Here is a 27955-nt window from a genome sequence, read left to right as displayed (position 1 = left end):
TAAAGCAAAGAAGTTTATTTTTAATTTCAAAAGGCTTTAGGATTTGTTCATTTTTATTTAAAAAAGAGTTAAAATAGAAAACAATTAAAAAATGAAATAGCAATAGCCGGGCATTGTGACAGGCACCTGTAGTCCCAGCTACTCGGGAGGCTGAGGCAAAAGAATCGCTTAAGCCCAGGAGTTGGAGGTTGCTGTGAGCTGTGTGAGGCCACGACTCTGTCTCTACAAAAAAAAAAAAAAAAATGAAATAGCTTATTTTAACTATAAACTGACCCCAGGTAAATCACACAGGGTGGATTATTTCCTTACATAGCAGAGGGCATCTACAGCTTCTCAATTAGCAGAGCAGAAGCACCTCCTCCTCCATTGCAAATACTGGCAAGACCATATTCTCCTTGCTTCAAGGTATGAGTCAAATGAACGACAATTCTGGCTCCAGACATCCTAGGATTAAATGAAAGCATTTTAGTTTTTTAATGAAGTACAGAATTTATGAGTACAAATTAAATTCCTGAAAACCTTATTAGCCACTATAACTAAATGTACTACTTTTCCTAAACTTAAGACTTGTTTCAGGGAGAGTTACAGCTCTTTTAAAAGCCCGAGCTTTTAGGTGGCGCCTGTGGCTCAGTGAGTAGGGCGCCGGCCCCATATACCGAGGGTGGTGGGTTCAAACCCAGCCCTGGCTGAACTGCAACCAAAAAATAGCTGGGCGTTGTGGCGGGCGCCTGTAGTCCCAGCTGCTCGGGAGGCTGAGGCAGTAGAATCGTGGAAGCCCAAGAGCTAGAGGTTGCTGTGAGTCCTGTGACATCATGGCACTCTACCGAAGGTGGTAAAGTGAGACTCTGTCTCTACAAAAAAAAAAAAAGCCCGAGCTATAACTCTTTTAAAAGAGTAGCCGAGTGTTAAGGTTATTTTTCTTCAGCATAAAACACTATTAGGTTTCAAGCAACAGATGTGACCAATTTCCCAGTTCAGTGCTAGATACCCATCTATCAGAAAGGGTTTTTGCCTTATGAAGGGTCTGTGGGAAGGAAAACTGTGAAAACAAAAGCAATAGGAATTATGAAGCAGTTTAAGTTCAGATAGGCATACAAAGGCAGCTCTACAATAGCTGATAATAATTTATGATTTTACCTACCCAATTGGATGACCCAGGGAAACAGCTCCTCCATTGATATTCACTTTTTGGGGGTCAATCTCCAGCATTTTAATGTTTGCCAGTACAACCAAACTAAAGGCTTCATTTACTTCCCACATGGTTATATCTTCTTTTTTCAATCCTACATCTTTAAGAACCTAAAATGTTTTAAAAGACAAATGATATTCAAATAGCAATCACAACAACTTATTTTCATTGTTTCTGTGAAATTCAACAATTTTGGTGTACATTTCCCTTTGATGATCTTTTAAATATAGAGGTTATTAGCTTCAGGTAGAAGAAGCCCTTTAAATTCTCATCTTACTGCATTATAATCAAAGAATTTTGTTTGCATTACTTTGTGTCTGTTTTGAGGAGGTAAAGAAAATTTGATTGTCTGGGCAGCGCCTGTGGCTCAAGGAGTAGGGCACTGGTCCCATATGCCAGAGGTGGTGGGTTTAAACCTAGCCCCAGCCAAAAAAAAAAAAAAAAGAAAATTTGATTGTCTTGAACACTCCACAAATAGTTGAAAAGAAGGTATATTTTCTATTTGGGGGTATATACTACTGTGAAGATCTGCTGGGCGACATGGCTGTGCCTACAGGTGTGTTATCACTCTTCTTGGCTTACGTGTTCTTTGCATCCTCTGCAGTTTCTACTTTATAAAAGTTGCTGTGGGGTTATCTGGGACACATTTATTATATCTCCATTGTAAATCATATATTTAAAGTCTTTCACCATATAATCTGCTTTGTTTTTGGCAGATCCTCAGCTATGCAGGAAGGTGTTTTTGTGCTAGTGATAATCCATATGTTAGTATGTTTATAAAACATTGCTAGTATCCTTTTTCTTTAGAGAAGAAATTTTGTTGTAGTCAATAATAAGCATGAAACACTTCCTCCCTTCTACTAGCGAGATAAGGTAGCTTTCTAAGCTGTACAGCTCATACACCTTCCTCTGTTCCAACAGCACAAGACAAAATATGGTACCCAGATACATCCACTTTTATAGCTATCAGGGTCAGAAACTGGCTTCCACCTTCAGAACCCAGAATTATTTATTATCCTTGCTTTGTAATATGATGCATTTACTTCCAGAAGTTATATACTTCTGTAACTTTTTTTTTTTTTTTTTGGAGACAGAGTCTCACTTTGTCACCCTTGGTAGAGTGCCATGGCATCACAGCTCACAGCAACCTCAAACTCTTAGGCTCTAGTGATTCTCTTGTCTCAGTCTCCCAAGTAGCTGGCACTACAGGCGCCTGCCACAACGCCCGGCTATTTCTTGCTGCAGTTGTCATTATTATTTAGCAGGCTCGAGCTGGGTTTGAACCTGCCAGCCTTGGTGTACGTGGCTGGCCATAACCACTGTGCTACCGGCACCAAGCCTACTTCTGTCACTTTCTGAGATCAACCAACTCTGGGCAAATCATTACCCACCACCCACTCCCCATTGTTTCTGATCCTTCCTCCCCACTAATTTTGTTCTTTTTTTAATCTGGGTGTGCTCTCAGAAATTCAATTTCAAGGGGGGGCCTTTTTTAAAGGGAATATCTGCTGAGACTTACGAGAACCCTGGACTCCTAACTTCCTCAGCATTCTTCTTCTGTGACCTTTAGCAATTTCCCACAGAGATTTAGTTATTTCTGCCTTTGACAGCACTTGTGACAATTTGGAATATGTAGGTTTTCTGTCTCTAGTTTTACTATTTACTCTAAACCCTGCTGCTGGCAGTCCCATTTAGGATGGAGACTTCTGGAAACGACTATTTGCTTTGAATTTTAGATTGGAATCACCAACCTCCCCTTTGTGGTTACCACATCTAGTGTGTGAGTTCAGCATCATACTAACCAGTAATTTAGTTATGTAGTTTTTTCTGTTCTACTGAAGATCTGTTTGTAGGCTTTTTGTTGTCGTCCTTGTTGCTTTTATTGTTTTCAGAAGTGGAAAGATTCAAAACTAAGCTATCTCTCTGGTGTAGCAGATAAATAATGTTTGAAATATAAAAACTGTAACCTTAGTACATGGTATAAGCAAACCAGAAGTTGGCATAATGGAATACTGGACCACATTCCATCACTTTGTTCTCACCTTGGGTACAGCATATGCAGGTGCAACTGGAAAATCAATAGGTTCTACAGCAGCATCAGCAAATGCTATAAAAAAATAGGTGGTTAAAATCTTCTTTATAATCACCCAAAACAATATCTGTTATATGTAGTGTGTAAAAGCCAAGTTAATCCATTAAATGCAAGTTTCCTAACCCCTATATGTAAATACGTTTCTTCTTGTTCAAAGATTCTGCTCTTTATAAAATTAAACCAGTCATCTAGGACACTGATGTTTGTTGAAAGGGGACTCGAGAGAATCTGCCTGTAGGAACACTGGCCCTGCCTAAGAGATGTTTTTTTTAAGACTTCAAAACCTCAATACATATGTCTAGAGAGATATTTGATTATCACAACAGGTCGAATGCCACTGACAGCTGCTAAACATCTTTCAATGTACACACAGTCCCTACAACAAGGAATTATTTAGTATGATATGTCAATAGTGGCTGAGGTTAAGAAATCATACTGTAAGCTAAGAATCAACATGAAGTTAGAAAGTTTTCGTAAATTAATAAATACCATGTTTAAATCCTTAAGAAGAAGGGAAAACAGACTTAGCAGTTTAAAACAGGCTAAAGGAGACTGAAAGCTTTGCCCAAGGCCACATAGTTAAGAAAAGCCAGAACACCTAGATTTCATTATTCGTAGACTCCTGATCCCACTTTTTTTTGTATTCTACCTGGCTGGCCTCTGGGATACAGCATGTACTTCATTTTCTCCCACTATTCATATAGAATAGGAAAAGCTTTTTAAAGCTAACTCGTACATACAACAAGATATAACAAAAACATTAAAGAAATTTCTATCTCAACTGAAACACAAATAAGTTAAATTCTGTCACAAAATACATAGATGGGAGTAACCAGCTTCCAACTTCAGTATTCCAACAAGGAAACTCAACTTCAGGAACAGTTTACAGACGTTTAGGAATCAACAAGGGCAGAACATTTTCTACCTGCTATTCTCGCCAGTGGCTTCACATTGAGTCTCTTGGCTGCATCTGCAGTCATCAGAACCACAGCAGCTGCGCCATCGTTCAGTGTGCTGGCATTGGCAGCTGTAACTGTGCCTGAAAGCAACAATGAACGTGAAGTCAAATCACACCTTCACACGGAATTCGTTTGGTTGGATTTAACACGTTAAGTGTCATTTAGTTGTATGTAACTCACACTAGTTTTGAGCCTGGGGCCTCCTGAAGCATATGTAACTCATACATCTTTTTACATAGGTGCCACATGGGCCCCAAGGAAAAATTTTTGGTTTCTAGTGGGAGTCAATGTGTTAACAAACACCTACAGAGGGTTGCCTGGGCTGCTAAATATATAAAGAAAGTACACATATGGGTGGAGATAATTCCTGTCCTTGGGAAACATGTACATAGCTAAAGACAACACAAGTAATATGGGAAAGCCTTTTTGTGTTAGTTTTTAGTAATAGTTTTCTGAAAGCCACCCCAGGAACACATATATTATGGCACTAGATAGATGCTGGTTTGCAACGCTTAAAAGATAGCTCACATTTTTCTCTAGAGTCTAACTCTGCTTATCTAAAATATAGCAGATACCCATTGTGTTTTTCAAATCACTACCAAAATCAGATCTGTCTAGAATTACTTGGAATTAAATGTCAACAAATACTAAAACCCACTGTACCAGGAAAATTTTATGGTAAACTATGTCAGTAAAACTGGGGTTTTTTTAAATGTCAATAAAGGCCCCATCACATATTGCCACATGTGAAAAACTGAATCTCGTGGTTGTATTCCACAGTCTCTTCCCAGGATTTATATATTGAAGGTATAAATAAACTGTTAGAAAATTTTAAATATATTCTGAAGTAATCTCACTTGACTCTAATATACTGAAAATGGTTTTTTGGAGGTTTTTTTTGATTTGTTTTGTTTTTTTGAGACAGTCTCACTTTGTTGTCCTCAGTAGAGTGCCGGAGTGTCACAGCTCACAGCAAACTCAAACTCTTGGGCTCAAGTGATTCTCTTGCCTCAGCCCCCCAAGTAGCTGGAACTACAGGCGCCAACCACAATGCCCAGCTATTTTTTTGTTGTTGTTTAGCAGGCCCAGGCCGGGTTCAAACCCACCAGTCCCAGTGCATGTGGCCAGTGCCCTAACCACTGAACAACGGGCACCGAGCCTAATACACTGAAAATGTTAAGTAACACCTGTCTGGGGTGTCTAACCTGTTTTGTTTTTTTTTTCTCTGCTGAACACTGGAAGAATAAGAGTTGTCTTAGAGGCTAGGTGCAATGGCTTGAGCCTATAATCCTAACACTTTGGGAGGCTGAGGCAGGTGGATTGACTGAGATCAGGAGTTCAAGACCAGCCTAAGCAAGAGAGACCCCTGTAGTCCCAGCTACTTGGGAGACTGAGGGAAAAGGATTACTCAAACCCAGGAGTTTGAGGGTGCTGTGAGCTATGATGCCACAGCACTCTACCAGGGCAACAGAGCAGATTCTGTCTCAAAGAAAAGAAAAAAATAAGTTGTCTTGGGCCACACATTAAATACACAAACACCAATGAAAGCTGATTAGCAAAATAAGTCCTCACAAAATTAGCATGCAGCCCACAGGCTGCAAGTTGGACACCCCTGATCTAGATGATTTCTAGAATTACTTCTTTTTAAATCCTTAGGCAATTCCAAGGTAGATATAGTATAGTGACTCCATTTTTTCTTACTCTTCGTTTCTTAACACTAACCATTTTCTTTTTGGAAAACTGTCTTCAGCTTTGGAACTTTGCTAAAATCAACACGTTTATATTCTTCATCTTCTTGCACCACGACATCTGGTTTACCTAAAACAAAAGCATTTTAAGTAATCACTACCTAAACAATTAGTCATTACAGCAAAAAGCTTCTGCACAAGGTGCCTGGCAGCGCAACTAAACCACCCGAAGGAAACACTAACCTAGAATCTACTGCCCGTTCCCTCTGTTAGGTTAGCGTCCTGAAGAGGAGCCTATTAAGTAGCTTAACAAAATTTAAATCTTCTACACATCCACATCCCATCCTCTTCTCTCTCAGGTCCCTTGTATGATCTCTCATACACTCTCCTGACCCCAGGTATAGTTGTCTGATTTATGTGGGGTCAGCTCCAGGATTCTAGTATTCTATCATCCAGAGTGTAGTGATCATTTCTGTACGAGATATGTAACCTACACCAAGTTAATGAGGCTTTACTATAGATGATTCTGCTGGAATTATTGAAGACACCCCTTTCCTCCTTGAGTGAGAACCCTGCCACTTGAGTATGACCCTAGAGATGGAGGCAGCAACTTCAGAAAGCCTAAGGGAACAAAGCACAGAAGCTGCAGGGATGAGAAGTGGGGGGCATGTCCCACCAGTGTTGAGCACCAACTCCAATCCTTGGAGCTCACAGGGCGGACTGGTTGCTACTGTTCACCCTTCAGTTCTGGGATGTACCCCCATTGCTCTTCTAATGGATTCCCTTTTTCGCATAAATGGCAACAACATAATAGCTTGAGTAAAAGAGTCCTAATAAATATATCTCTCAAATTAATATGCTTAGTGGATCTTTAATCAGATTGAAATCTGACATTAAATTGAGTTTAAATATATTACCTCTGAACTGGCACCTCTTCCCTTTATTAACCATAAGCAGAAGCATCACTGTCCTCAGTTGAAATGAACAAAGATAATAAGGCACTAATTTAAAATGTAAACAATTCGGCAACATGAAATCTATTCAAAGTTAAAATGTACCTTTTACTGTAATTGTGACAGGAATAACTTCATTTCCAAATTTTCCAGCTTCCCAGGCTGCTCTGCTTCTGGTGTAAGAATTAACAGCGTAAGCGTCCTGTTCATCTCGTGTAATATTCAGCTTCTTTGCTGTATTCTCAGCACAGTTGCCCTGATAAAAGTTGGAGTAATTTAAAATTAGTTAAGTAATTTTAAAAATATTTATTAACTTATAAAATAATGGTTAGCACAAGTTTTCTTTTTTTTTTTTTTTTTTACCATAATTGACTTTTTATTGAAAAAATTACACGGAGCAATTTCCAGCATATCTTATTTTATAAAAGTATTGCTGTATCAAACATTTTTGTCACTGTTGATTCCACTGAAGAGCTGCCTTTTTTTCTTGAAGGTATTAGTTCCAGGGTGGTGCCTGTGGCTCAAAGAGTAGGGCTCCGGTCCCATATGCCGGAGGTGGCAGGTTCAAACCCAGCCCTGGCCAAAAACCACAAAAAAAAAAAAAAAAAGAAGGTATTAGTTCCAATTGATGGGATACATGCCCTTAAAGTAGAAAGTTTCCATTTATGTTTTCCAATGTCAAAATTAAGATTACTGAGAAGTTTATTGCTTTATGGCTGGGCAAGATGCTACTAGCACATTTTCAGTAAATAAGATTTTTTTTTTTTTTTTTTTTTTTGTAGAGACAGAGTCTCACTTTATGGCCCTCGGTAGAGTGCCATGGCCTCACACAGCTCACAGCAACCTCCAACTCCTGGGCTCAAGCGATTCTCCTGCCTCAGCCTCCCGAGTAGCTGGGACCACAGGCACCCGCCACAACGCCCGGCTATTTTTTGGATGCAGTTTGGCCGGGGCTGGGCTTGAACCCACCACCCTCGGTATATGGGGCCGGCACCCTACCGACTGAGCCACAGGCACCGCCCGGTAAATAAGATTCTTTATTAAAAACTCTGAGTTCATTCTGTTTTAAAACTTTCAGGATAGTTCACAGAAAATAAGATTTATTCAAATTACATATTAAGGGTTAGGCTACTAGCTATAGACATTTATATGTGAAGCAGCTCTTTAAAGAAATAAAATGTACAAATAGGCCTGTCTTGGTTTACTATACTTAATTGAAATGAATAACACCTGGAAGACCAATAGTTATGCTATGTTCTGTTAGGATCTTAAAAAAAAAAAAAAAATCACACATTTAACAGTCCATTTGTGCTTAAAATATTCATATGCATGAGAAGCTTAAAGAAAAAAACCTCTGCACATGATAATCAAAAGAAAGTTATAAATGTTTTTGAAATTGTACTTACTTAAAACCATTTTCCTAAAGTCAGACCCTTCTTTATAGCTGGCACAGTTTTTGAGGTCTAATTGGCAACCTGGGGAGGCCCCTCTGGTATAGTGAAGAAGGTGGTGATGAAAGACCAAGCTGAAGCCATTAATCCAGGCCTTTGAATTGCACTGGCATCTTCACTTGCATCTTCTCCACTCTCATCTTCCAGCCCATCATCCATAAGACGCTCCATTTCTTCAAGTTCTACATTGTTTGCGTTTTGTCCATCATTGTTAATTCTGGCATTATTGTTGGAAGCCTGTTGCTGACCTCCTTCTTGCTGAAAAGGAAACCATCCATCTTGGTGCCAGTCTCGATTGAAGTCTTCTTCATTTAGCACTGGACCTCCCTGTGCATTCATTTGAACATTCTCATTCACAGGTTGGTTTTCTCGGGCCACAAGGTTTGGAGCTGGTGGGGGCTCTTCTCCAGGAACATGTGCCAAATTAAGAGGCTGTGAAGCAGTAGGCTGGCCTGAGTTGGCATTGGATGTGGCCTGAGCTGAAACTGCAGCTTGATATTGCATGTAATACTGATGAGCATACATCTGTTGCCACCACAGCATCTGCAGCGGGCTAAAAGCAGGATATGCTGGAAATCCTGCTGGAATAGCTTGCTCAGGAAACTGGTTGTCTACATTTCTGTGAACTATTTTGGTGTCTTTGGACTTGGCACTCAGTTGAACTGCCTTGGGGAGAGCCTGAGCCGGAGTGCGGAGAACTTTGGCCATTGTCTAGGGCCCTAGTCTGAGCCGCTGAGCCAGACGGAGCTAATAGTGTTTGGCTGTGGGCCACAGGGAGCCATTGTGAGTCAAGTTTTCTTTTTTTTTGTAGAGACAGAGTCTCACTTTTACTGCCCTCGGTAGAGTGCTGTGGCATCACACGGCTCACAGCAACCTCCAGCTCTTGGGCTTACGTGATTCTCTTGCCTCAGCCTCCCGCTGAGGCGCCCGCCACAACGCCCAGCTATTTTTTGGTTGCAGTTTGGCCGGGGCTGGGTTTGAACCCACCACCCTCGGTATATGGGGCTGGCGCCCTACTCACTGAGCCACAGGCGCCGCCCAGCACAAGTTTTCTTAAAGTATACTTAAAACGTGTCTTTTCTTTAAATACTTGAATTAGCCCAGAAGTTGCTATTTGAGAAGTCAGAAAATGCCCTATTCAAGTGTGGGGCAATTTCTTTAACAACCAAGCCACACTCTTTCAATAGGCATAGAAAAATATTTTCCTAAAATGAATGGCTAAAACCAACACTTAGCCCGTCCTTCAGTTCTGTTTGTAAAACACACAGATCAAGGGCAGCGCCTGTGGCTCAGCGGGTAGGGCGCCGGCCCCACATGCCGAGGGTGGTGGGTTCAAACCCGGCCCCGGCCAAACTGCAACAAAAAAATAGCCGGGCGTTGTGGCGGGCGCCTGTAATCCCAGCTACTTGGGAGGCTGAGGCAAGAGAATCGCCTAAGCCTAGGAGTTGGAGGTTGCTGTGAGTTGTGTGACGCCACGGCACTCTACCAAGGGTGATAAAGTGAGACTCTGTCTCTACAAAAAAAAAAAAAAAAAAAAACACACAGATCAAGCAGTATGCAAGTCACAGCACTTCTCCATCAAAAGTGACATACCATGTGAATCTTATTGTAGACGTCGGTTAGCCCATCTTTTACAATCAGATCTTCAAGCTTTACCCCACCATAGGGTGTTGCTCCTCTGTTCATGACATACGGAACATTGGACATGCTCTCCATCCCACCTGCCACCATCACATCCTGCTCAGCAAGACAGAGAAAACCAATGTCAATTCAAATAGCTGCAAGCCCATTAATCCCTTTACCCAGCGACCAACAAACAAATATTCTATATCATTGATTGACTGATTGAAATAGAGTCTCACTCTGTCACCCTGGGTAGAGTGCCGTGGCACCATAGCTCACAGCAATTTCAATACTTGGGCTCAAGCTCAGCCTCCTGAGTAGCTGGGATTATAGGCACTGGACACTGTGCCCGGTACCAACAACCAAATATTCTACATGAATTGACTGGTTTAAGACAAAGTCTCACTCTGTCACCCCAAGTAGAGTGTCGTGGCATCACAGCCCACTTAAAATTCTTGGGCTCAAGCAATTCTCTTGCCTCAGCTTCCTGAGTAGCTATGCCCAGTTAGTTTTTACGATTTTTAGTAGAGACAGGATCTCACTCTTGCTCAGGCTGGTCTTGAACTCCTGAACTCAAACAATACACCTGCCTCAGCCTCCCAGAGTGCTGGGATTACAGATGTAAGCCCCTATGCCTAGCCTGTACATGAATTTATTAAACATTTGTTACACAGGGAATAAAGAGAGTACCCTCTGTATCACCTGACCACAACGAAAGGAAATGAATGGCCTAAAAATGTGTGATGAGGGCCAGGCATGGTGGCCAATCCTGTAATCCTAACACTGAGGGAGGCTGAAGTGGGTGTATCACATGAGGTCAGGAGTTGAAGACCAGCTTGAGCAAGACCATATCTCTACTAAAAACAGAAAACATTAACTGAGTGTGGTAGTCCCAGCTACCTTGGAGGTTGAGGCAGAAGGATTGCCCAAGCCCAGGAGTTTGAGGCTGCAGTGAGCTATGATGACACCACTGCACTCCAGCTAGCGTGACAGAGCAAGACCATGTCTCAAAAAAATAAATAAGCCTCTTTGCCTTTTCCTGGTCATAATAGGGGCCTATTCACAGTCTAAGGCAAATACATCTTACGCAGTAAGCCCATACCTCGCTTGTACTCTGTAAACCTATCTTTATCAAAATCTTTTCTTAAATAAATAAAATGTGTAATGAAAACATTAGTAAGAATGCCAAGAATCTTTCATGTAAGACCATCTTATAATTTTTTTTTTTTTTTGAGACAGAGTCTCATTGTGCTGTCCAAGCTAGAGTGCTATGGCATCAGCATAGCTCCCAGCAACCTCAAACTCCTGGATTCAGACAATCCTCCTGCCCCAGCCTCCGAAGTGGCTGGGACTACAGCTATAAGCCACAAGGCCCAGCTAATTTTTCTATTTTTATTGGAGACGGATGCCACTTTTGCTCAGGCTGGTCTCAAACTCCTGGCCTCAAGAGATCTTTCCACCTCAGCCTCCCAGAGAGCTAGGATTATAGATTGCGACCAGCCAAAGATGGAGGTTCTTAAGTAGTTCTCTTATTCACTTATCTTGAAATATTTCCAAGCAATGATTAATAAGTGACAGAAAATAAGATATCAATTATCCCTCATTATAACATAAAATTCACCATTTTCCTTTTTTTTTCGAGACAGAGTCTCATTATGTCGCCCTGGGTAGAGTGTCGTGGCGTCACAGCTCACAGCAACCTCAAACTCTTGGGCTTAAGCGATTCTCTTGCCTCAGCCTCCAAGTAGCTGGGCCTATACAGGCGTCCACCACAACACCTGGCTATTTTTTGTTGAGGTTGTCATCATTGTTGCTTAGCTGGCCTGGGCCGGGTTCAAACTCACCAGCCTCAGTGCACATGGCATGTGCCAAGCCAAATTGACCATTTTTCAAAATCATTCAAAACAAGCCATTTCCTGGTTGCAAGTAAAACATTGTATATCTGTATAAATTAAATAATACTAAGTCAAAGTATTTCAATATAGCACAAATAGCATTTTGATAGAAAATCATAATCAAATAAGGAAAACTTTCCTTGTCATTCAATGGGTTTTTTTTTTTTTTTTTTGGTTGTTTGTTTTTTTGAGACAGAGTCTTGGTCACCCGCAATAGAGTGCCTCAAACTCTTGGGTTCAAGTGATCCTCTTGCCTTAGCCTCTCAAGCAGCTAAGACTACAGTCATTCGTCATAACGCCCAGCTGTTTTTTTAGAGATGGGGTCTCACTCTGACCCAGGCTAGTCCCAAACCTGTGAGCTCAGGCAATCTACACGCATTGGCCTCCCAAGTGCTGGGATCACAGACATGAGCCACCACGCCCAGCCTTTTTTTTTTTTTAGAGTGAGACAGATTCTCAGTCTGTTGCTCTGGGTAGACTGCCATGGTGTCCACAGCTCGTAGCAACCTCAAACTCCTGGGTTCAAGCAATCCTCTTGTCTTAGCCTCCCGAGCAGCTGGGACTACAGGCACTGCGACAGTGCCCAGCTGGGTTTTTTTCTATTTTGGGGAGAAACAGGATCTTACTTTAATCAGGCTGGTCTCCAACTCCTGAGCTCAGGCAATCCATCCACCTGGGCCTCCCAGAGTGCTAGGATTACAAGCATGAGCCACCGCACCTGGCTCAAACATTTTAAAACAACTAACAATCTCATAATCATTTTCCACCTATTGGCTTGACAAAGGTTTGGTAACAACCAGTCAATGAGGAGGTAAAGAAAAAGACTCTCACAACTTATGGAAAGTGTAACTGGAACAACTTTTATAGAAAGCATTTAAAAACACCAAAATTTTGACTCGGCATCTGTAGCTCAGTGGTTAGGGCGCTGGCCACATACATTGAGGCTGGTGGGTTCAAACCCAGCCCGGGCCTGCTAAACAACGACAACAACAAAAAAAAATAACCAGGCATTATAACCAGTCTCAGCTACTTGGGAGGCAGAGGCAAGAGAATCATTTAAGCCCAAGAGTTAGAGGCTGCTGTGAGCTGTGATGCCACAGCACCCTACCGAGGGCCACATAATGAGACTCTGTCTCAAAAAAAAAAAAAAGAAAGAAAGAAAATACCAAAATTTTGAAATCCTCTGACTCCAAAATCCTCTTAGGAATTTCTCTAAGTGCACATGAAGAGATGTTTTTAATGTCTCAGCCACCCTCTTCAGTGGTGATCACATAGTAGATGCTCAGCTAATAAGGGCAAAACTAGATGTGATGTTAGTCTGGCCCCATACTTCACACTCTTAACCACTATGCTGTACTTTATCAGGAGGGTTGAATTAAGTGTAAGTACACAAAGGTATAGATATACTAATACACTGCAGCATTATTTAAAATAGTGAAGAACTAGGTGTCCATTCACTGTGGAATTGTAAAATACACAAGTTGTTTAATTCAATAGAATACTACCTAATGTATTGAAAGAAAAAGATCTCCAAGGGTGGCGCCTGTGGCTCAGTGAGTAGGGCACCGGCCCCATATGCGGAGGGTGGTGGGTTCAAACCCAGCCCCGGCCAAACTGCAACAACAAAAAAATAGCCGGGCATTATGGCAGGCGCAGTTGGGAGGCTGAGGCAAGAGAATCACATAAGCCCAAGAGCTGGAGGTTGCTGTGAGCCATATGACGCCACGGCACTCTACCGAGGGCAGTAAAGTGAGACTCTGTCTCTACAAAAAAAAAAGAAAAAGATCTCTAAGACATTAAATAGGATACAGAAAGGTTAAATAACTTGTCTATCATTTCTGTGCTCTTAAGTAGAAGAAAACCCAAACAGGTGAATGAGTCAAAGATTCTGACAGGGTAAAAAGAAAGAAGAGCTGGCTTGGAGCCTATAGCACAGTGGTTACAGGGCCAGCCACATACACCGAGGCTGGTGGGTTTGAACCCGGCCCAGGCCAGCTAAACAACGACAACTGCAACAAAAAATAGCCGGGCGTTGTGGTGGGCGTCTGCAGTCTCAGCTACTTGGGAGACTGAGGCAGAAGAATTGCTTAAACCGAAGAGTTTGAGGTTGCTGTGAGGTGTGATGCCACAGCACTCTACCAAGGAGAGCATAGTTAGATTCTGTCTCCAAAAAAACAAAAAAAAAGAAAGAAGACCTATTTTTTCATTTTCTATACCATCTAAGTTTTTAGCATATGCATATATTGCTTTTATAGTAAAACATCTGCAGGCGGCGCCTGGGGCTCAGTGAGTAGGGCGCCGGCCCCATATGCCGAGGGTGGGGGGTTCGGACCCAGCCCCGGCCAAACTGCAACAGAAAAATAGCCGGGCGTTGTGGCGGGCGCCTGTAGTCCCAGCTGCTCAGGAGGCTGAGGCAGGAGAATCACCTAAGCCCAGGAGTTAGAGGTTGCTGTGAGCCGTGTGACGCCACGGCACTCTACCTGAGGGCGGTACAGTGAGACTGTCTCTACAAAAAAAAAAAAAACATCTGGTACAATCAGTGGCTAGGGTGCCGGCCACATACACCAAGGCTGGTGGGTTCAAAATTAGCCTGGGCCTGCTAAACAACAATGACAACTACAACAAAAAAATAGCCAGGCGTTGTGGCAGGCGCCTGTAGTCCCAGCTACTCGGGAGGCTGGGGCAAGAGAATCACTTAAGCCCAAGAGTTTAGAGGCTGCTGTGAGCTGTGACACCATAGCGCTCTACCAAGGGTGACATAGTGAGACTCTGTCTCAAAAAAAAAAAAAGTAGCTCATCTAACCCCATCTTTTTATCCTTCTCCATGGAAACTAAGCGGGGTGGGAACAACAACAAGGGCACACATAACTGTGGTTCTTATATATGTAAGAAATAATTTATAAACGTGTCACAATTGGCATTAGCCTGGCATGTCACATCCTAGGAGGCTGGAATGTAGCAGACAGGGATAAAGACTTGTCCTCTCATTTCAGCCCTATACCTTTGCAGCTGTCTCAGTTTTTCAGATCTCCTCATCTGAAAAATGAAAGGCTCAGATCTGATAAAATATTATTTCTGAGTCTAGGTCTAGATTCCTAACATTATAGCATATATTTGCTGAGCAGCCTGACTCTTGTTTGATCTCAAGTAACAAGATCTAGATAAGCAAGGCCAACAGAAAGCTGGTATAACTTCACAACTGAATGTGGACATTGCAGGAACTATAAATTAAGTCGTCTTATCTTGGACTCAATAATTTAGGGGGGTTATAAATATTGCTTATTTTTTTTTATTTTATTAAATCATAGCTGTGTACATTAATGTGATCATGGGGCACCATACACTGGTTTCATAGACTGTTTGACACATTTTCATCACACTGGTTAACATAGCCTTCCTGGAATTATCTTAGTTATTGTGCTAAGACATTCATTCCACATTTACTAAGTTTCACATATACCCTTGTAAAATGCACCGCAGGTGTAATCCCACCAATCCCCCTCCCTCTGCCCACCTCCCCCCTCCTTCCCCTTCCTCCTATTCTTAGGCTGTAACTGGGTTATAGCTTTCATGTGAAAGCGGTAAATTAGTTTCATAGTAGCGCTAAGTACATTGGATACTTTTTCTTCCATTCTTGAGATACTTTACTAAGAAGAATATGTTCCATGAGACAGAGTCTCACTATGTCGCCCTCAGTAGAGTGCCATGGCATCACAGCTCACAGCAACCTCTAACTCTTGGGCTAAGCGATTCTCTTGCCTCAGCCTCCCAAGTAGCTGGTATTACAGGTGCCTGCCACAACACCCAGCTATTTTTTTCTTTTTTGTTGCAGTTGTCGTTGTTCAGCTGGCCCAGGCTGGGTTCGAACCCAACATCCTCAGTGCATGTGGCCAGCACCATAACCACTGTGCTACGGGTGCTGAGCCCATCTACTTATTTTTTTGAGTATCCTTCAAATGGAATTAGCAAATACAGACCATCTTGAGTATCTGAAACAACACAGCAACTTTATTTATGAGCAAGGACCTCATTTCTAGGACATGAATATGCTTAGATTTTTAGTGAGTTTAGGCATTGGATATTATTTTAATTAATAAATGGAAAAGAAGGTGCTTCTTACCTGATGTCCACACATAAGATTTTGAGAGGCCATCATGATGGCTTTCATTCCTGAAGCACAAACTTTGTTAACGGTGGTGCATGGAGTAGAAACAGGTAAGCCTAAAACCAACACAATTTATACTTTTGAAAAACAAAGATAATCGCTTTTCAAAAAGCACTATAGAATTAAAATTGACAGCATAAATAAAGTACACTAGCATAGTCTGCAACATTTCTTCTGCCAATATTTCTGTAGATTATGTAAGCTACAATGACCTCCATTTCACCGTCTCACACATTAAATAGAAAAGCAAAAGGGAGTTGCTGGTACCTGCACCCAACACTGCTTGCCTCGTAGGGGCTTGTCCTTCACCTCCTTGTAGAACATTCCCCATGTATGCTTCTTTCACTTCTTCTTTTGGAATCCCTTAAAAAAGAAAAAAAAAGAGCAAAAAAGGCATTGCTTTAATTTATTCATTAGTGATCACCTAATAAGTACATATTACATTGTAGGAATGAGTTCTTTTTCTTATCAGTTTTGAGTTTCAATCCATATATTTTTAAAGGGAATTCATAAATGTAGGCATTAAGTCATTTCTATGTGTTATATATGTGAATGCAAAATAAATGTCTGTTCCACTGAATCATTTCACTCCCTAAACACAAAAAGCAAAGCAAATACTGACCTGCCTTTTCAATGGCTCGCTGTATTGCAATGGAACCAAGCTTAGTGGCTGGCAGTGAGGAAAGGCTGCCTAGAAAGGACCCAATGGGTGTTCTTGTAGCACTTACTATGACCACTTCCTGCCAAGCAAAAGTTGTTAAAAATTATAATAAGTATTTTAACCAAATCATCTTTCATGAAATAAAGATAATAAATATTATCTAATAAATATAATTTTTATGAATAGTCAACAATAATCTCTATCTGAACACCTTGTAAAACTAATAAATTTGATGGTAATGCTTTGGCTGTAAGACCTATGAGAAAACCTGAGACAAACTAAACCTAAAACAGATATAGAGCCTTCCGGGTTCTAGACTGGACATGTATCACATGGACATGTCAGTACAGGAAGCCTAGTTCCTTATGGTAACCTCCGTATGTTGACCACTTTGTTATAGTAAGTCCCTTGAGTGGTCAACTTGCACTTATATTGACGTATCCCTTGAATTCTTTTTGTTTGTTTTTTTTTAAGAGACACAGTCTCAGTCGGGGTGCCCTAGGTAAAGTGCCGTGGTGTTATAGCTCACAGCAACCTCAAAATCTTGGGCTTGAGCAATCCTCTTGCCTCAGCCTCTCAAGTAGCTGGACTACAGGTGCCCATCACAATGCCCAGCTAGTTATTCTATTTTTAGTAGAGATAGGGTCTCGACGTGTGGCTCAGGCTGGTCTCGAACTCCTAAGCTCAAGCAATCCACCTGCCTCAGCCTCCCAGAGTGCTAGGATTACAGGTGTGAGCCACTATGCCTGGCCAAATTCTTGAAATTTTTAAGCACAAGTTAAATTTATACTTACATTCAACAAGGGTTTTGACGCATAACTTCGCTCCACATGTCCTATTTCCTGTAATATAAACATTAATAATGTTATAATGTAAAAAATATCAATCTATATCATTTCATAATTATCAATGATGGCATTATGGTGATTTCTATCTGCTTCTTTATGTGTTTATTTCCAAGTTTTCCATAGTCAATATCTTGCATATCATTTTTATAAATCAGGGGAAAAATGTTTACTATTTTTATTACTACTCATAATAAACTGTTCTGATTTCATACATTCATTGGAAATGTATGTTTTTAACTTCTAATGAGTTTATTATCCTAAATTTCTAAGTCTCTTTTAAGTATAAGTTTTCTAAAACATACTTGAGTTAAATTAAGTTCTAAATTAAGTAATCTTAGGGTGTCACAAAATATTCTCATTGCTTTGAAACTTTTTTTAAGTAAAACTTGCTATTTTTCTTCATCCACTTCTAACAAAGGTCTCTGATTTATATGAGCCAAACATACCTCATATACATATGGTCTATATTAGCAGATAAACTGTTTTCTAAGAAAGGAAGGAATCTTTACCCATAATGCTTCTCAGTCCTTTCCCCACTGTTCTTAGAAACAAATGCCAACAAAAATTCTGAAAATGCAGGGCAGAGTTTAAAGACCTTACTGGTCTGATTGGGACTATTTACAGAACAAAAACAAAGTAAAAACCAACCAGTGTCCCTTGACCCACAATCCCACTGAACTATCATTTCATTACTTAGTTCCCTTTTGTAAGATTACCTACAACTTCTGTTTCTTTCTTTTTTTTAGATAGTCTCACTTTGTTGCCCTCAGTACTCTAGTGTCACAGCTCACAGCAACCTCAAACTCTCGGGCTTAAGCAATTGTCTTGCCTCAGCCTCCAGAGTAGTTGGGACTACAGGCACCCGCCACAACACCCAGCTAGTTTTTTAGAGCTCAGGCTGATCTTGAACTTGTCAGCTCAGGCAATCCACCTGCCTCAGCCTCCCAAAGTGCTGGGATTACAGGCATGAGCTACCAGGCCCATCCACAACTCCTGTTTCCTTGTCCTCACCTCCTGTTTGCTGTTCAGCCAACTCAGATATTGCTTTTATCTCTACCAGTCCAGCATTGCCAGCTCTGGGCAAGGTCAACACGATGTATCAAAATCCCATGAACGCCTCGCTAGAATCACCTCACTTAACCTCTCAGCAACACACTCACCTTCCTTGAGAAATACACAGAGCGGTTAAGAGCCTCAGCTTATTAGCTGAGTATTCTTGAGGAAGTTATAGTTTGCCTCAGTTTTCTCAAATAGAATGAGGTAAAATGCAGAAGCCACCACCGAAATCCTCCTTTTCTTGACCTCCGTTAGAATGCGATCTCAAGCTTTCCCTCCCATTTTTCTTAGACTCCTTTACTTTGCCATCTTCTCCTTCCAACCTCTAAGTGCCAAATGCACCAGGCCCCTTTTCATTTTACAACTTCACTATCTCTTTAGATAACTGTGTCTAGTCTCTCTAACTCTAAACAGCATTTACATGCTAATGATTTCCAGATTTCGGCCTCTAGACCTGACCTCAACTGACCCCAGGCTCACATACCCAAGTGCCAACCTGGTAGCTTCCACTGTCAAAATCAAGGCTCTCAATTTCCAGCCCTAGGAAACCAGTTTCTTCCCAGTATTCCCCACCTTAGGTAATCAAGCCACAATTACCCCTCATCTGCCCCTTTATGTGAACCCCTAAAATCTAGATACTGTATCAGATACTATCACCACTGTCCACTCCGCTTCACCCCACTACTGTCACCTAGTCCCAGCCAGCCGCTCCTTCTTGCCTTCTTCCCAGCACCTAGTTCCCAGTGCTCTGGCAACAACACCCAAACCTTCCACCCCCGTCCTACAAGGCTCTGCCTGCCTAATCTGGCTCCCGAGCTTCTTTCAGACTCACATCACTCTTGCTCTGGGCCAGCCACATCACCCTCTTTGTTCTAAACTCAACCTCACCTCAGCATCTTTACAGCATGCCTCTGCCCGTTATATGTTTTCCCCAGATCTCGATGGCTGGTCCTTTTTTATTTTTCATGTCTTGACTCAACTGACACATTACCGGACTGGTCCTCCCTAACCACTCTATTTATAAAGTTGGCCTCCACTTTTTACTCTTTTATCAACATCTTTATTTCCTTCAAAGCACTTCTTAAAACTAAATATGTGGCTCACGTCTTTATCATCCACCTTCTTGAAAGGACTGGCTGGGTCTGTCATTCACTGCCACATCCCAATTGCTTAGCACAGTGCCTAGTGCTCATGAAGTGTCTGAGAAAAGAACGGCAAAACTATAGTATGGTCAGGACGCTGAATATATTGTGTGACACAACCAGTCAAGTTCTGTCTATTTAACACAATCATCTTTCAAGGATAGCTCAGCTGCACCAACTCTGGAGACCTTGCCCAGCTATGCCAGACAGAGGTAGGCTCTCTTATCTCACCTTCCACAATACTCTGTGCATGTTCTAATTCTTCCTAGAATATGTAAATAAAATTCTATAACCCTCAGGTGCTTATCTTTCCACTGGACTGTAAGTTCTAAGAATAGACTGATTTTGTTTTATTTATTCTCCACCCCAGCGATGGCCACTGGATGCTAAACAAGTATTTTAACAAAGTCTAGAGCTCAGTAACAACTAGGAAAAACATCTTCACCTACAATAAGTATGTTATGAAACCAGCAAAACAGGACAATTATCTAGAGAGTAACTTAGGGCCTACTTTACATGGAAGGGTGAAAACAAGCTCCTTGGGCTGGGCCTGGTGGCTCACACCTGTAATCTTAGCTCAGGAGTCTGAGACCAGCCTGAGGAAGAAGGAGAATCTGTCTCTACTAAAAACAGAAAAATTAACCAAGTGTTGTGGCAGGCACCTGCAGTGCCAGCTACTCAAGAAGCTGAGGCAGCTGGATCACTTGGACCCAGGAGTTTGAGGTGGCTGTGAGCTAGGCTGATGCCTCTGCACTCTAGCCTGGGCAACACAGTAATACTGTTAAATATTAACAGTTATTAAATATGTAATAAATATTAAATAGTAATATTGTTAAATATTGTTATTAAATCAATAATATTAAATAAATAAATAACAACTCTGCACATGTCAGTGTAACTAAGAAATTTTTTTTTTTTTTGTAGAGACAGAGTTTCACTTTATGGCCCTTGGTAGAGTGCCGTGGCCTCACACAGCTCATAGCAACCTCCAGCTCCTGGGCTTAAGCGATTCTCTTGCCTCAGCCTCCCGAGTAGCTGGGACTACAGGTGCCCACCACAGCACCCGGCTATGAAATTTTTTTTTTTTTTGAGACAGAGTCTCACTATGTCACCTTGGTAGAGTGCCATGGCATCACAGATCACAGCAACCTCTTAACTCTTGGGTTTAAGTGATTCTTTTGCCTCAGCCTCCCAAGTAGCTGGGTACAGGCACCAGCCACAATGCCTATTTTGTTGTTGTTGTTGTTGTTATCACTGTTGTTTAGCAGGCCCAGGTCAGGTTCAAACCCCACAGCCCCGGTGTATGTGGCCCGTGCCCTAACCACTGAGCTACGGGCACCAAGCTGTAACTAAGAAATATTAAAGAGTCACTCTTGGGAGTATCTAGGAAAAGAACATTCGAGGCATAGGGAACAAGTAGGCCAAGAATTAGAAACAAACTTGGCACATACGAAATGCAGAAAAAGCCCTGAGGCAAATACAGAACACTGCAGGAGCTGAGGCTACATAGGAACAAATAGGAGCCACAAAGGCCAGGTAAGGAAGGAACTGGATCCTGGCCTTTGGCAAGGACAGTCCACTGAAGGCCTTTATGTTATAAAAAGACCGCTCTAGCCGCAGCAGAGAGGAACACTGACTATGGTAAGGCGGAAGAAAAAGGGAAGGAGGTCAGGCCGAGCTCCTGTGGCCAGGTAGGGAGGGAGCCAGAGGGGCAGCCACAAACACGTGATATGTGAGCAAGTAGGAAGGCTCTGAGACAGTCCGTGATTTCGCTTCCAGGAGACACACCTGACAGTGTCCTTTCTGATTCACCCATCAACTTGCTCAGTTTTTCAGTGTTCCTGGGAAGGCTTCGTTTGTTTCCATCTGTGTGGATTTTGTTTTTTTATTTTTGTGTATCTCAAAACTTTCATAATGATCCACATATGTCTCAGACATAGTGCCGGTAGTGGGCACCGTCTCTCTCCTCGAACAGATGAGGAAGCTGAAGCACTGGCAGATGGAGCCGCCCACCCAAAGTCTCACAGCCGGCAAGGGCAGAGCTGGTGTTGCAAATCCAGGCAATCCAACTCCAGAGATTCCACCTTTGGTCACAACACTATTATATTTTGGGGAAAGTTACTAAATCATTTTTAAGCTTTTCAATTTCTTAGGATACAGGGCTTAACAGTGAACAAAGTATCCTGTATTTATACATGTTATTGACTATATAAGGAAAGCAACATTCCCTTACCTAAAAACATGATATCCCAAATGTGGATTTTTTCATGTCTTTATAAAAGTCTCCAAGTGTGAAACAGTTGTGCTAATTGCTTTCTTTTTTTTCCCAAAGGAAAAAAAAGATGTGCTAATTTCAAAACACACTTTTCATTTTATGTACATGCTCATTTTATTTGTTGCATTTATACAATCCTTTGCTAAAGTCTTATACAAACACTCCAGTATGTTAAATTTTGAGATTGTTGACAAAGGGTTGACATTGATAACAACCTTCTGACCACACTCACCCCTGTAATCCCACTGCTGTGGGAGGCCAAGGCAGGAGAATACTTAAGCCCAGGAGTTTGAGACTAGCCTGAGCAACACAGAGAGACTACAAAAAATTTTAAAAATTGGGCGGCACCTGTGGCTCAGTCGGTAAGGCGCCGGCCCCATATACCAAGGGTAGCGGGTTCAAACCTGGCCCCGGCTTAACTGCAACCAAAAATAGCTGGGTGTTGTGGCAGGCGCCTATAGTCCCAGCTACTCGGGAGGCTGAGGCAGGAGAATCGCTTAAGCCCAGGAGTTGGAGGTTGCTGTGAGCTGTGTGAGGCCACGGCACTCTACCGAGGGCCATAAAGTGAGACTCTGTCTCTACAAAAAAAAAAAATTTTTTTTAATTAGCTGGATGTGGTGGTGCACCCCTGTATGGCTACTAGGGAGGTTGAGGATCGTTTGAGTCCAGGAGTTTGAAGATACAGTGAGCTCTGACGACATCACTGCACTCCAGCCTGAGTAACACAGGGCGATCCTGTCTCAAACTCAAGACAATTTTCTATTTGGGATTGAACTGTATCCAAGCAGTCATCATGGACCCAAACTCAGTATGACTGGTATCTTTATAAAAAGGGAAAATTTGGACACGGAAACAGACCCACAAAGAAAGAAGATGAAATGAAGACACCGGGTCAATGCCATGGGTAAATGGAGGTTGACAGCAATGAAGCCCCAAACTGAGCAACTCCAAAGATTGCTCACGGCCAGCAGAAGCTAGGAAGAGGCACAGGAGGGTCACTCACGTAGTTAGCGGGAGCACGGCCCTACTGACATTGTGATTCTGGACTTAATAGCTTCCAGAACTGGGAGGCAAGACATTTCCATTGCTTTAAGCTGCCCAATTAGTGGTACTTCGCAGCCCTAGGAAACCAGCAGACTCTCCTTGAGAATCTAACTCCTCCGGTGTTCAAGTGACAATGCATTCCCTTTACTTCCTTCTAAATCACTGCGCTCTCTCTCCACTCATCTTAGCAGGTCACTGTTTGTTTTACCTGTGCCTGAAATACTGTGTCCCCCAAAGGCCCAACGCTATGCCCTCTTCCCTTTTCCTGCTACATGCCTGCTCATTAATTCCCATGGATTCACTGCCATCGATGGCCAATGAGTCCCAAATTTGTTGTTCTCCTGTGTGCCAGCCCTTCCACCTACCCAGATAACTCCAAACACAACTCCAAAATTCAACTCATCACTTTCCCTCCACCCTCAAATCTGTTCCTCAGTGAAAACCTCTCCTATCCACCCACATGCCAAAGGCTGGGCCCAGGCAAATTCTACTTCATCCCTTGTCTGCAGTCTCTCACCGCGTCATTAAGTTCACAAGATTCCACCCCCTTAGCGTCTCTTCGATCTATCCATTTCTCTCCAGGTTTACTACCACCTTACACCAAGATCACTACTCGTTTACCCTACATTCTGACTGTTCCTTTGGCCTGTACAAAAAGAAACACCGAAGGACTGAGTTAGAGAATGAACAGAGTGAAAGGTAATAGGAAGAAGGCAAAAACGAGTGTGTTCATCAGGACTCCACCAGGAAGAGAAATCATTCCACGGGAAACAATCGAATGCAAAGAATGAAATACACAGGTGATAAATAGAGGATGGTTAGGCATTAGCACACTTAGGCTGCTAGGACAAAGGAAAGATACAAGGTTACCAAAACCAGGATAAGGCTCAGAGTCCCCTGGCAGAAGCAGGAACCCCAAGAGACACAGACACTGCCAGAGAGAGAGAGGGGAATTATCCCAGCTTCTCCTTTCCTCCTATCTTCCAAATCAACTCAGCAAGAAGCCAGCAGATGTTGGAGCCTTTGATACACAACCTGCAAGGGTAGGCCTCACAGCAAATACAGACAGAATAGGGAGGAGAAATCAATCTGGGAGCAAACAGACACAGGGGTCAGCAAAATACAGAAATTTTTTTTAAAAGTCTGAGTATTAAAAGATGCCAAATAAAACTGAATCAAAACAAAACAGGAGTTTCAAGCGGGGAGAAGCCAATAGTGTCAAACATAGTATAAAGGTCAAGAAAACACACAGAAAAAAAAAAAAAAAAAAAAACTAGTATTTTTCAGCTGAGTGGTACAGAAATTTAACTGCTTAGCCGGGTGTTGGGGCGGGCGCCTGTAGTCCCAGCTACTCGGGAGGCTGAGGCAAGAGAATCGCCTAAGCCCAGGAGTTGGAGGTTGCTGTGAGCTGTGTGAGGCCACGGCGCTCTACCAAGGGCCATAAAGTGAGACTCTGTCTCTACAAAAAAAAAAAAAACAGAAATTTAACTGCAGCAATTTAAAGAGAAATGCAGGTAAAATAAATGGAGGCGCAAAGTAGAGACAACGCCTGTGACTACAGAGAAAAGTGATTAGAGTCAGAAAGGCAACAAGTTCCAAAGTCATCACAGTTTGTTGACCATGAAGGAGAAGCGGGAAGCACAGGGGAGTGGGTGTCACGGGTTCATTTTTTCACTAGGAACATTTGTGTTTGATTTTAAGAGCTTAATTAAACCATAAATTAAGGCTGGGGACGGTGGCTCACACCTATAATCCTAGCACTCTGGGAGGCTGAGGTGGGTACATTGCTTGAGCTCAGGAAGGCAAGACCAGCCTGAGCAAGAATGAGAACATGTCTTCCGTGAAAATAGGAAAAAAACTTCAGATATTGTGGCTGTGCCTGGAGTCCCAGCTACTCAGGAGACTGAGGCAATCACCTGACTCCAATAGTTTGAGGTTACTGTGAGCTATGATGATGCCACGGCACTCTACGCAGGGCTCGGGAGTAAGACCCTGTCCCAAAAAATTAAAAATGTTCTGTACTTCTTTTTTCAAACATATCTAGAGCATCTAGTTCCCCTTTTATTTTACCTGGTCAACACTGGTTGAAATACAAGTTACTCTAACTATATTCTTGTGGTTTCTGGAATCATTCCATGAAACTAACAGCCTAAGAACTCATCTTTCCTGCATACTTAACCCTGACATTCCTATTATCTCAGTCACCCAGGTTTGATTACAGACTCTTCCTTTCCCTTGGCTCCTGCCCTCACTCCCTCATTGCCCAGTTCTATGTTTATTCTTTTATAGGCTCTTGCATAATGCTGCTCCCTTTCCCCTCCTGTTGCCAGCACCCTGATTGTAGTTATAGGTATTACTCTACACGCACACATTAGTTTTCCCCCAACTGGAATTCTTCATGACCTCTGATTACAACAAAAACAAACATACAAACAGTCCCCACTGACCTGGGTCAAACCCAAAGTCTTGAAACAACGATTTCAAAGCTCATAACCCCAACTAACCCGGGAAAACCAAGTTTCACCAACCATGCCCTGAAGTTCTCCACCTATTCTCGAGGCTTTGCCAGAAGCTAAATCTGGAGTGCAGATTGGCTAGTTTCAACATATGGACAAAAGTTCGTTCTTTCAGGGTTCCGCCACTCCTGCGCCCCCTAATCACAAGCAGAGTAGAGACCCCTCTGGACGCCCTCCGTGTGTAAGTTTTGCTCATATGTCAGGCATATTTATTTCTTGTGTTAATCTGAGCAGCCGTTTACTTTCCCTGATAAGTTTTAGGCTGCTGCAAAGTAGGACCATCTATTTTTTATCACATAGCGTCCTCACCCTTGTATGATTACCCACCATATGGGAAATACAAAAAGAAAAGAAAACCCCTCTCTTGACCAGTGGTTTTCAACCTTCCTAAAGCCGCAGCCCTTTAATACAGTTCCTGTGGGTCGCGACCCACAGGTTGAGAATCGCTGTGTCTTGACAATACGCACAAAATACGTTTTAACCACAATCTCAGCAACAGCCGTGTCCGCGTGCAAAATCTCTATCCAGCCAACCGCTCCAGCCCAACATAGCAGCCTCAGCAACTCTGAGGGTTACATGGAGGCCCTGCGAGGAGAAACCGCCTCGTCTAAACAGGCGAGTCCCTGTGCATGGTCGGGCACTCCGGGAGCTTGAGGGGCGACACCCCAGTAAGGTGACTCTCCAGGCCTACGCCGCGCGCCCGGGCCGCGGGCGCCCCAGCAGGGACCTTTGAAGCACGGGACGGGCTCCCCGGGCAGTGGGCTGAGGCCCACCCGGAGGACGAGCCCCGCTCACCTGCACCAGCCTCCAAAGCAGGGGCCCGCGGCTGCAGGGGCCGCGGCGCAGAAGTAGCGCCAGCACAGCCATGGTGGGTCTCCGAGCCCAGCCCAGGCTTCCAAGGCGGAGACCGCCGCGGCAGATGCTCCAACCCCGACCGGCACCCGGGCAGGCCCCGCCCCCTCCCCACCTTCCCCAATGGCAGCCTCGGGCCGCCGGGGATTGGCCGGCGGCCGAGGGCTGGGCGGAGCCGGCGCGGGGTCACCGCCTCCCGCTCCCTGCAAGGTCGCGAGGGAAGTACGCGGCTGACGGCGTCGGCCCCGAAACCAACAGGCGCCCCAGACGCTGCTGGTTCACGTTTCCACCACTTCCGACCTGAGGCCAGGGGGTTGTGTGTAACTCGAGCCTTTGCAGTTCGCTGAGCACGTTTCTGCCACATACACCCAGAACAAGCGAAAGTCATGAAAATATTTTGAAGCAATCGGATTAGCTATTCGTTCGTGATAAGTTTACCATTGTTTCTTTTTTTTACAAAAAAATTGAAAGCATATTTATTTGTATATTTAAAAGGGGTTACCATTGTTTCTTCAGTAGAAGGAAGAAGAGGAATAGAAAACACAGTAATAGCTAAACTTTACTGAACAATTAAAAAGGATTACATTAATCTTCACAAGAACCTGGGAATTAGATGCTACTGTTACCCACCTTTCAACTAACGAGCTGAGATGCAAAGAAGTTAACTTTCTTGTCTGTATTTGCACAGAAAGTGGGAAAGCTGTGGTCTCAGCTGAGACCATTATGGTGCTTTATTTTCCTACACCTTTGTCCAGAGAACAATACAAATGTTAGATTAGCTGTGATTATTCTTACATTTGGGGAGCACTTAACTTTGGACTCGCAGCTGGGGACAGCAAATCTTTGTGACTTTGTAACATTATTTTCCTTCCTATTGACTATCATATAAATGATAAAAGGATGGACAACATACAGACGAAGCACTTCAGTTTGCCCCAGACCAAACCCATGTTTTTCCTAAAGAAAGTAAAACCCCCACCATTATTTTTTAACACCCAGTAGAACATCTGTAAACGGACCACCCAAGGGACGGTAACAAACTGTAACAACGTAAAGAATGAGGCCTGCTGGGCCGGTTCGGATGTGTGGTGTGTGTCCCGTCTGTAAAAATCAGGTCAGCTTGAGGTGGGCAATGCAGGAAGGGGCTCAACTATGGAGGTTCTCCTATATTAGGCTTTCTTGGCAGCTATGGTGTTTCAGGACCGGCGAATTGAAACCAATAGACTCTCACCAAAGATTATAAAGGAAGGAATTTTATTTTAATAGCCGGCGGAGCCACCACAGATTAGAATCCAAAATGGACCAGCTTCCCATCAGCTCTGTCTTCCGTTGTTCTTTTACTGGACTCACAAGTAGACAGAGGAATTACCATATTACCTCTCTTTGGAGGTGTCAAACCATGTGCGGGGTTTACAGAAGCGGAAGCAAGCAGCAAGCAGTTTCAAGGACCCCAGAAGCTAAATTTTACACATTCCTAAGGGCTGGGTTACCATGGGGAGGAACTTGCAGGTGTGTCCCTGGGCTTCTCTGAGAAACCTTTGTTTTT

At 42.9% G+C, this 27955-nt stretch overlaps 2 protein-coding genes across 2 annotated transcripts; both read right to left on the bottom strand.

The window, feature by feature from the left end:
- Positions 1 to 26498, bottom strand: ACAT1 (acetyl-CoA acetyltransferase 1). The gene is made up of 13 exons (XM_053594049.1): positions 26353 to 26498; positions 17471 to 17518; positions 16638 to 16755; positions 16283 to 16378; positions 15971 to 16071; positions 9926 to 10069; positions 6987 to 7137; positions 5963 to 6058; positions 4207 to 4320; positions 3232 to 3296; positions 1142 to 1299; positions 310 to 444; positions 1 to 222 (listed from the first exon to the last, which is right to left on the bottom strand). Exons 1-12 carry the CDS (start codon positions 26422 to 26424, stop codon positions 324 to 326), a joined length of 1284 nt encoding a protein of 427 aa, XP_053450024.1. The 5' UTR covers positions 26425 to 26498; the 3' UTR covers positions 1 to 222; positions 310 to 323.
- LOC128587665 (homocysteine-responsive endoplasmic reticulum-resident ubiquitin-like domain member 2 protein) lies at positions 8269 to 9275 on the bottom strand. Its single transcript, XM_053594050.1, has one exon. It carries the CDS (start codon positions 9038 to 9040, stop codon positions 8345 to 8347), a length of 696 nt encoding a protein of 231 aa, XP_053450025.1. The 5' UTR covers positions 9041 to 9275; the 3' UTR covers positions 8269 to 8344.
- Positions 26499 to 27955: the final 1457 nt, after the last annotated feature.

Source organism: Nycticebus coucang, chromosome 6 (assembly GCF_027406575.1).
Source record: "Nycticebus coucang isolate mNycCou1 chromosome 6, mNycCou1.pri, whole genome shotgun sequence".
NCBI classification, from domain to species: Eukaryota; Metazoa; Chordata; class Mammalia; order Primates; family Lorisidae; genus Nycticebus; species Nycticebus coucang.
Note: the sequence above shows the minus strand (reverse complement) of the source record. Positions and strands in the feature narration are given on the sequence as shown.

Excerpts from the sequence above, each read along its gene's own strand:
- LOC128587665 (XM_053594050.1), bottom strand. The coding sequence starts at position 9,040 with ATGGCCAAAGTTCTCCGCACTCCGGCTCAGGCTCTCCCCAAGGCAGTT.
- ACAT1 (XM_053594049.1), bottom strand. The coding sequence starts at position 26,424 with ATGGCTGTGCTGGCGCTACTTCTGCGCCGCGGCCCCTGCAGCCGCGGG. Across the intron at positions 16,072-16,282 it reads GCAAGCAGTGTTGGGTGCAG|GCTTACCTGTTTCTACTCCA; the intron begins GTACCAGCAACT and ends TGTTGGTTTTAG. Across the intron at positions 10,070-15,970 it reads ATCTTATGTGTGGACATCAG|GATGTGATGGTGGCAGGTGG; the intron begins GTAAGAAGCACC and ends CTTGCTGAGCAG.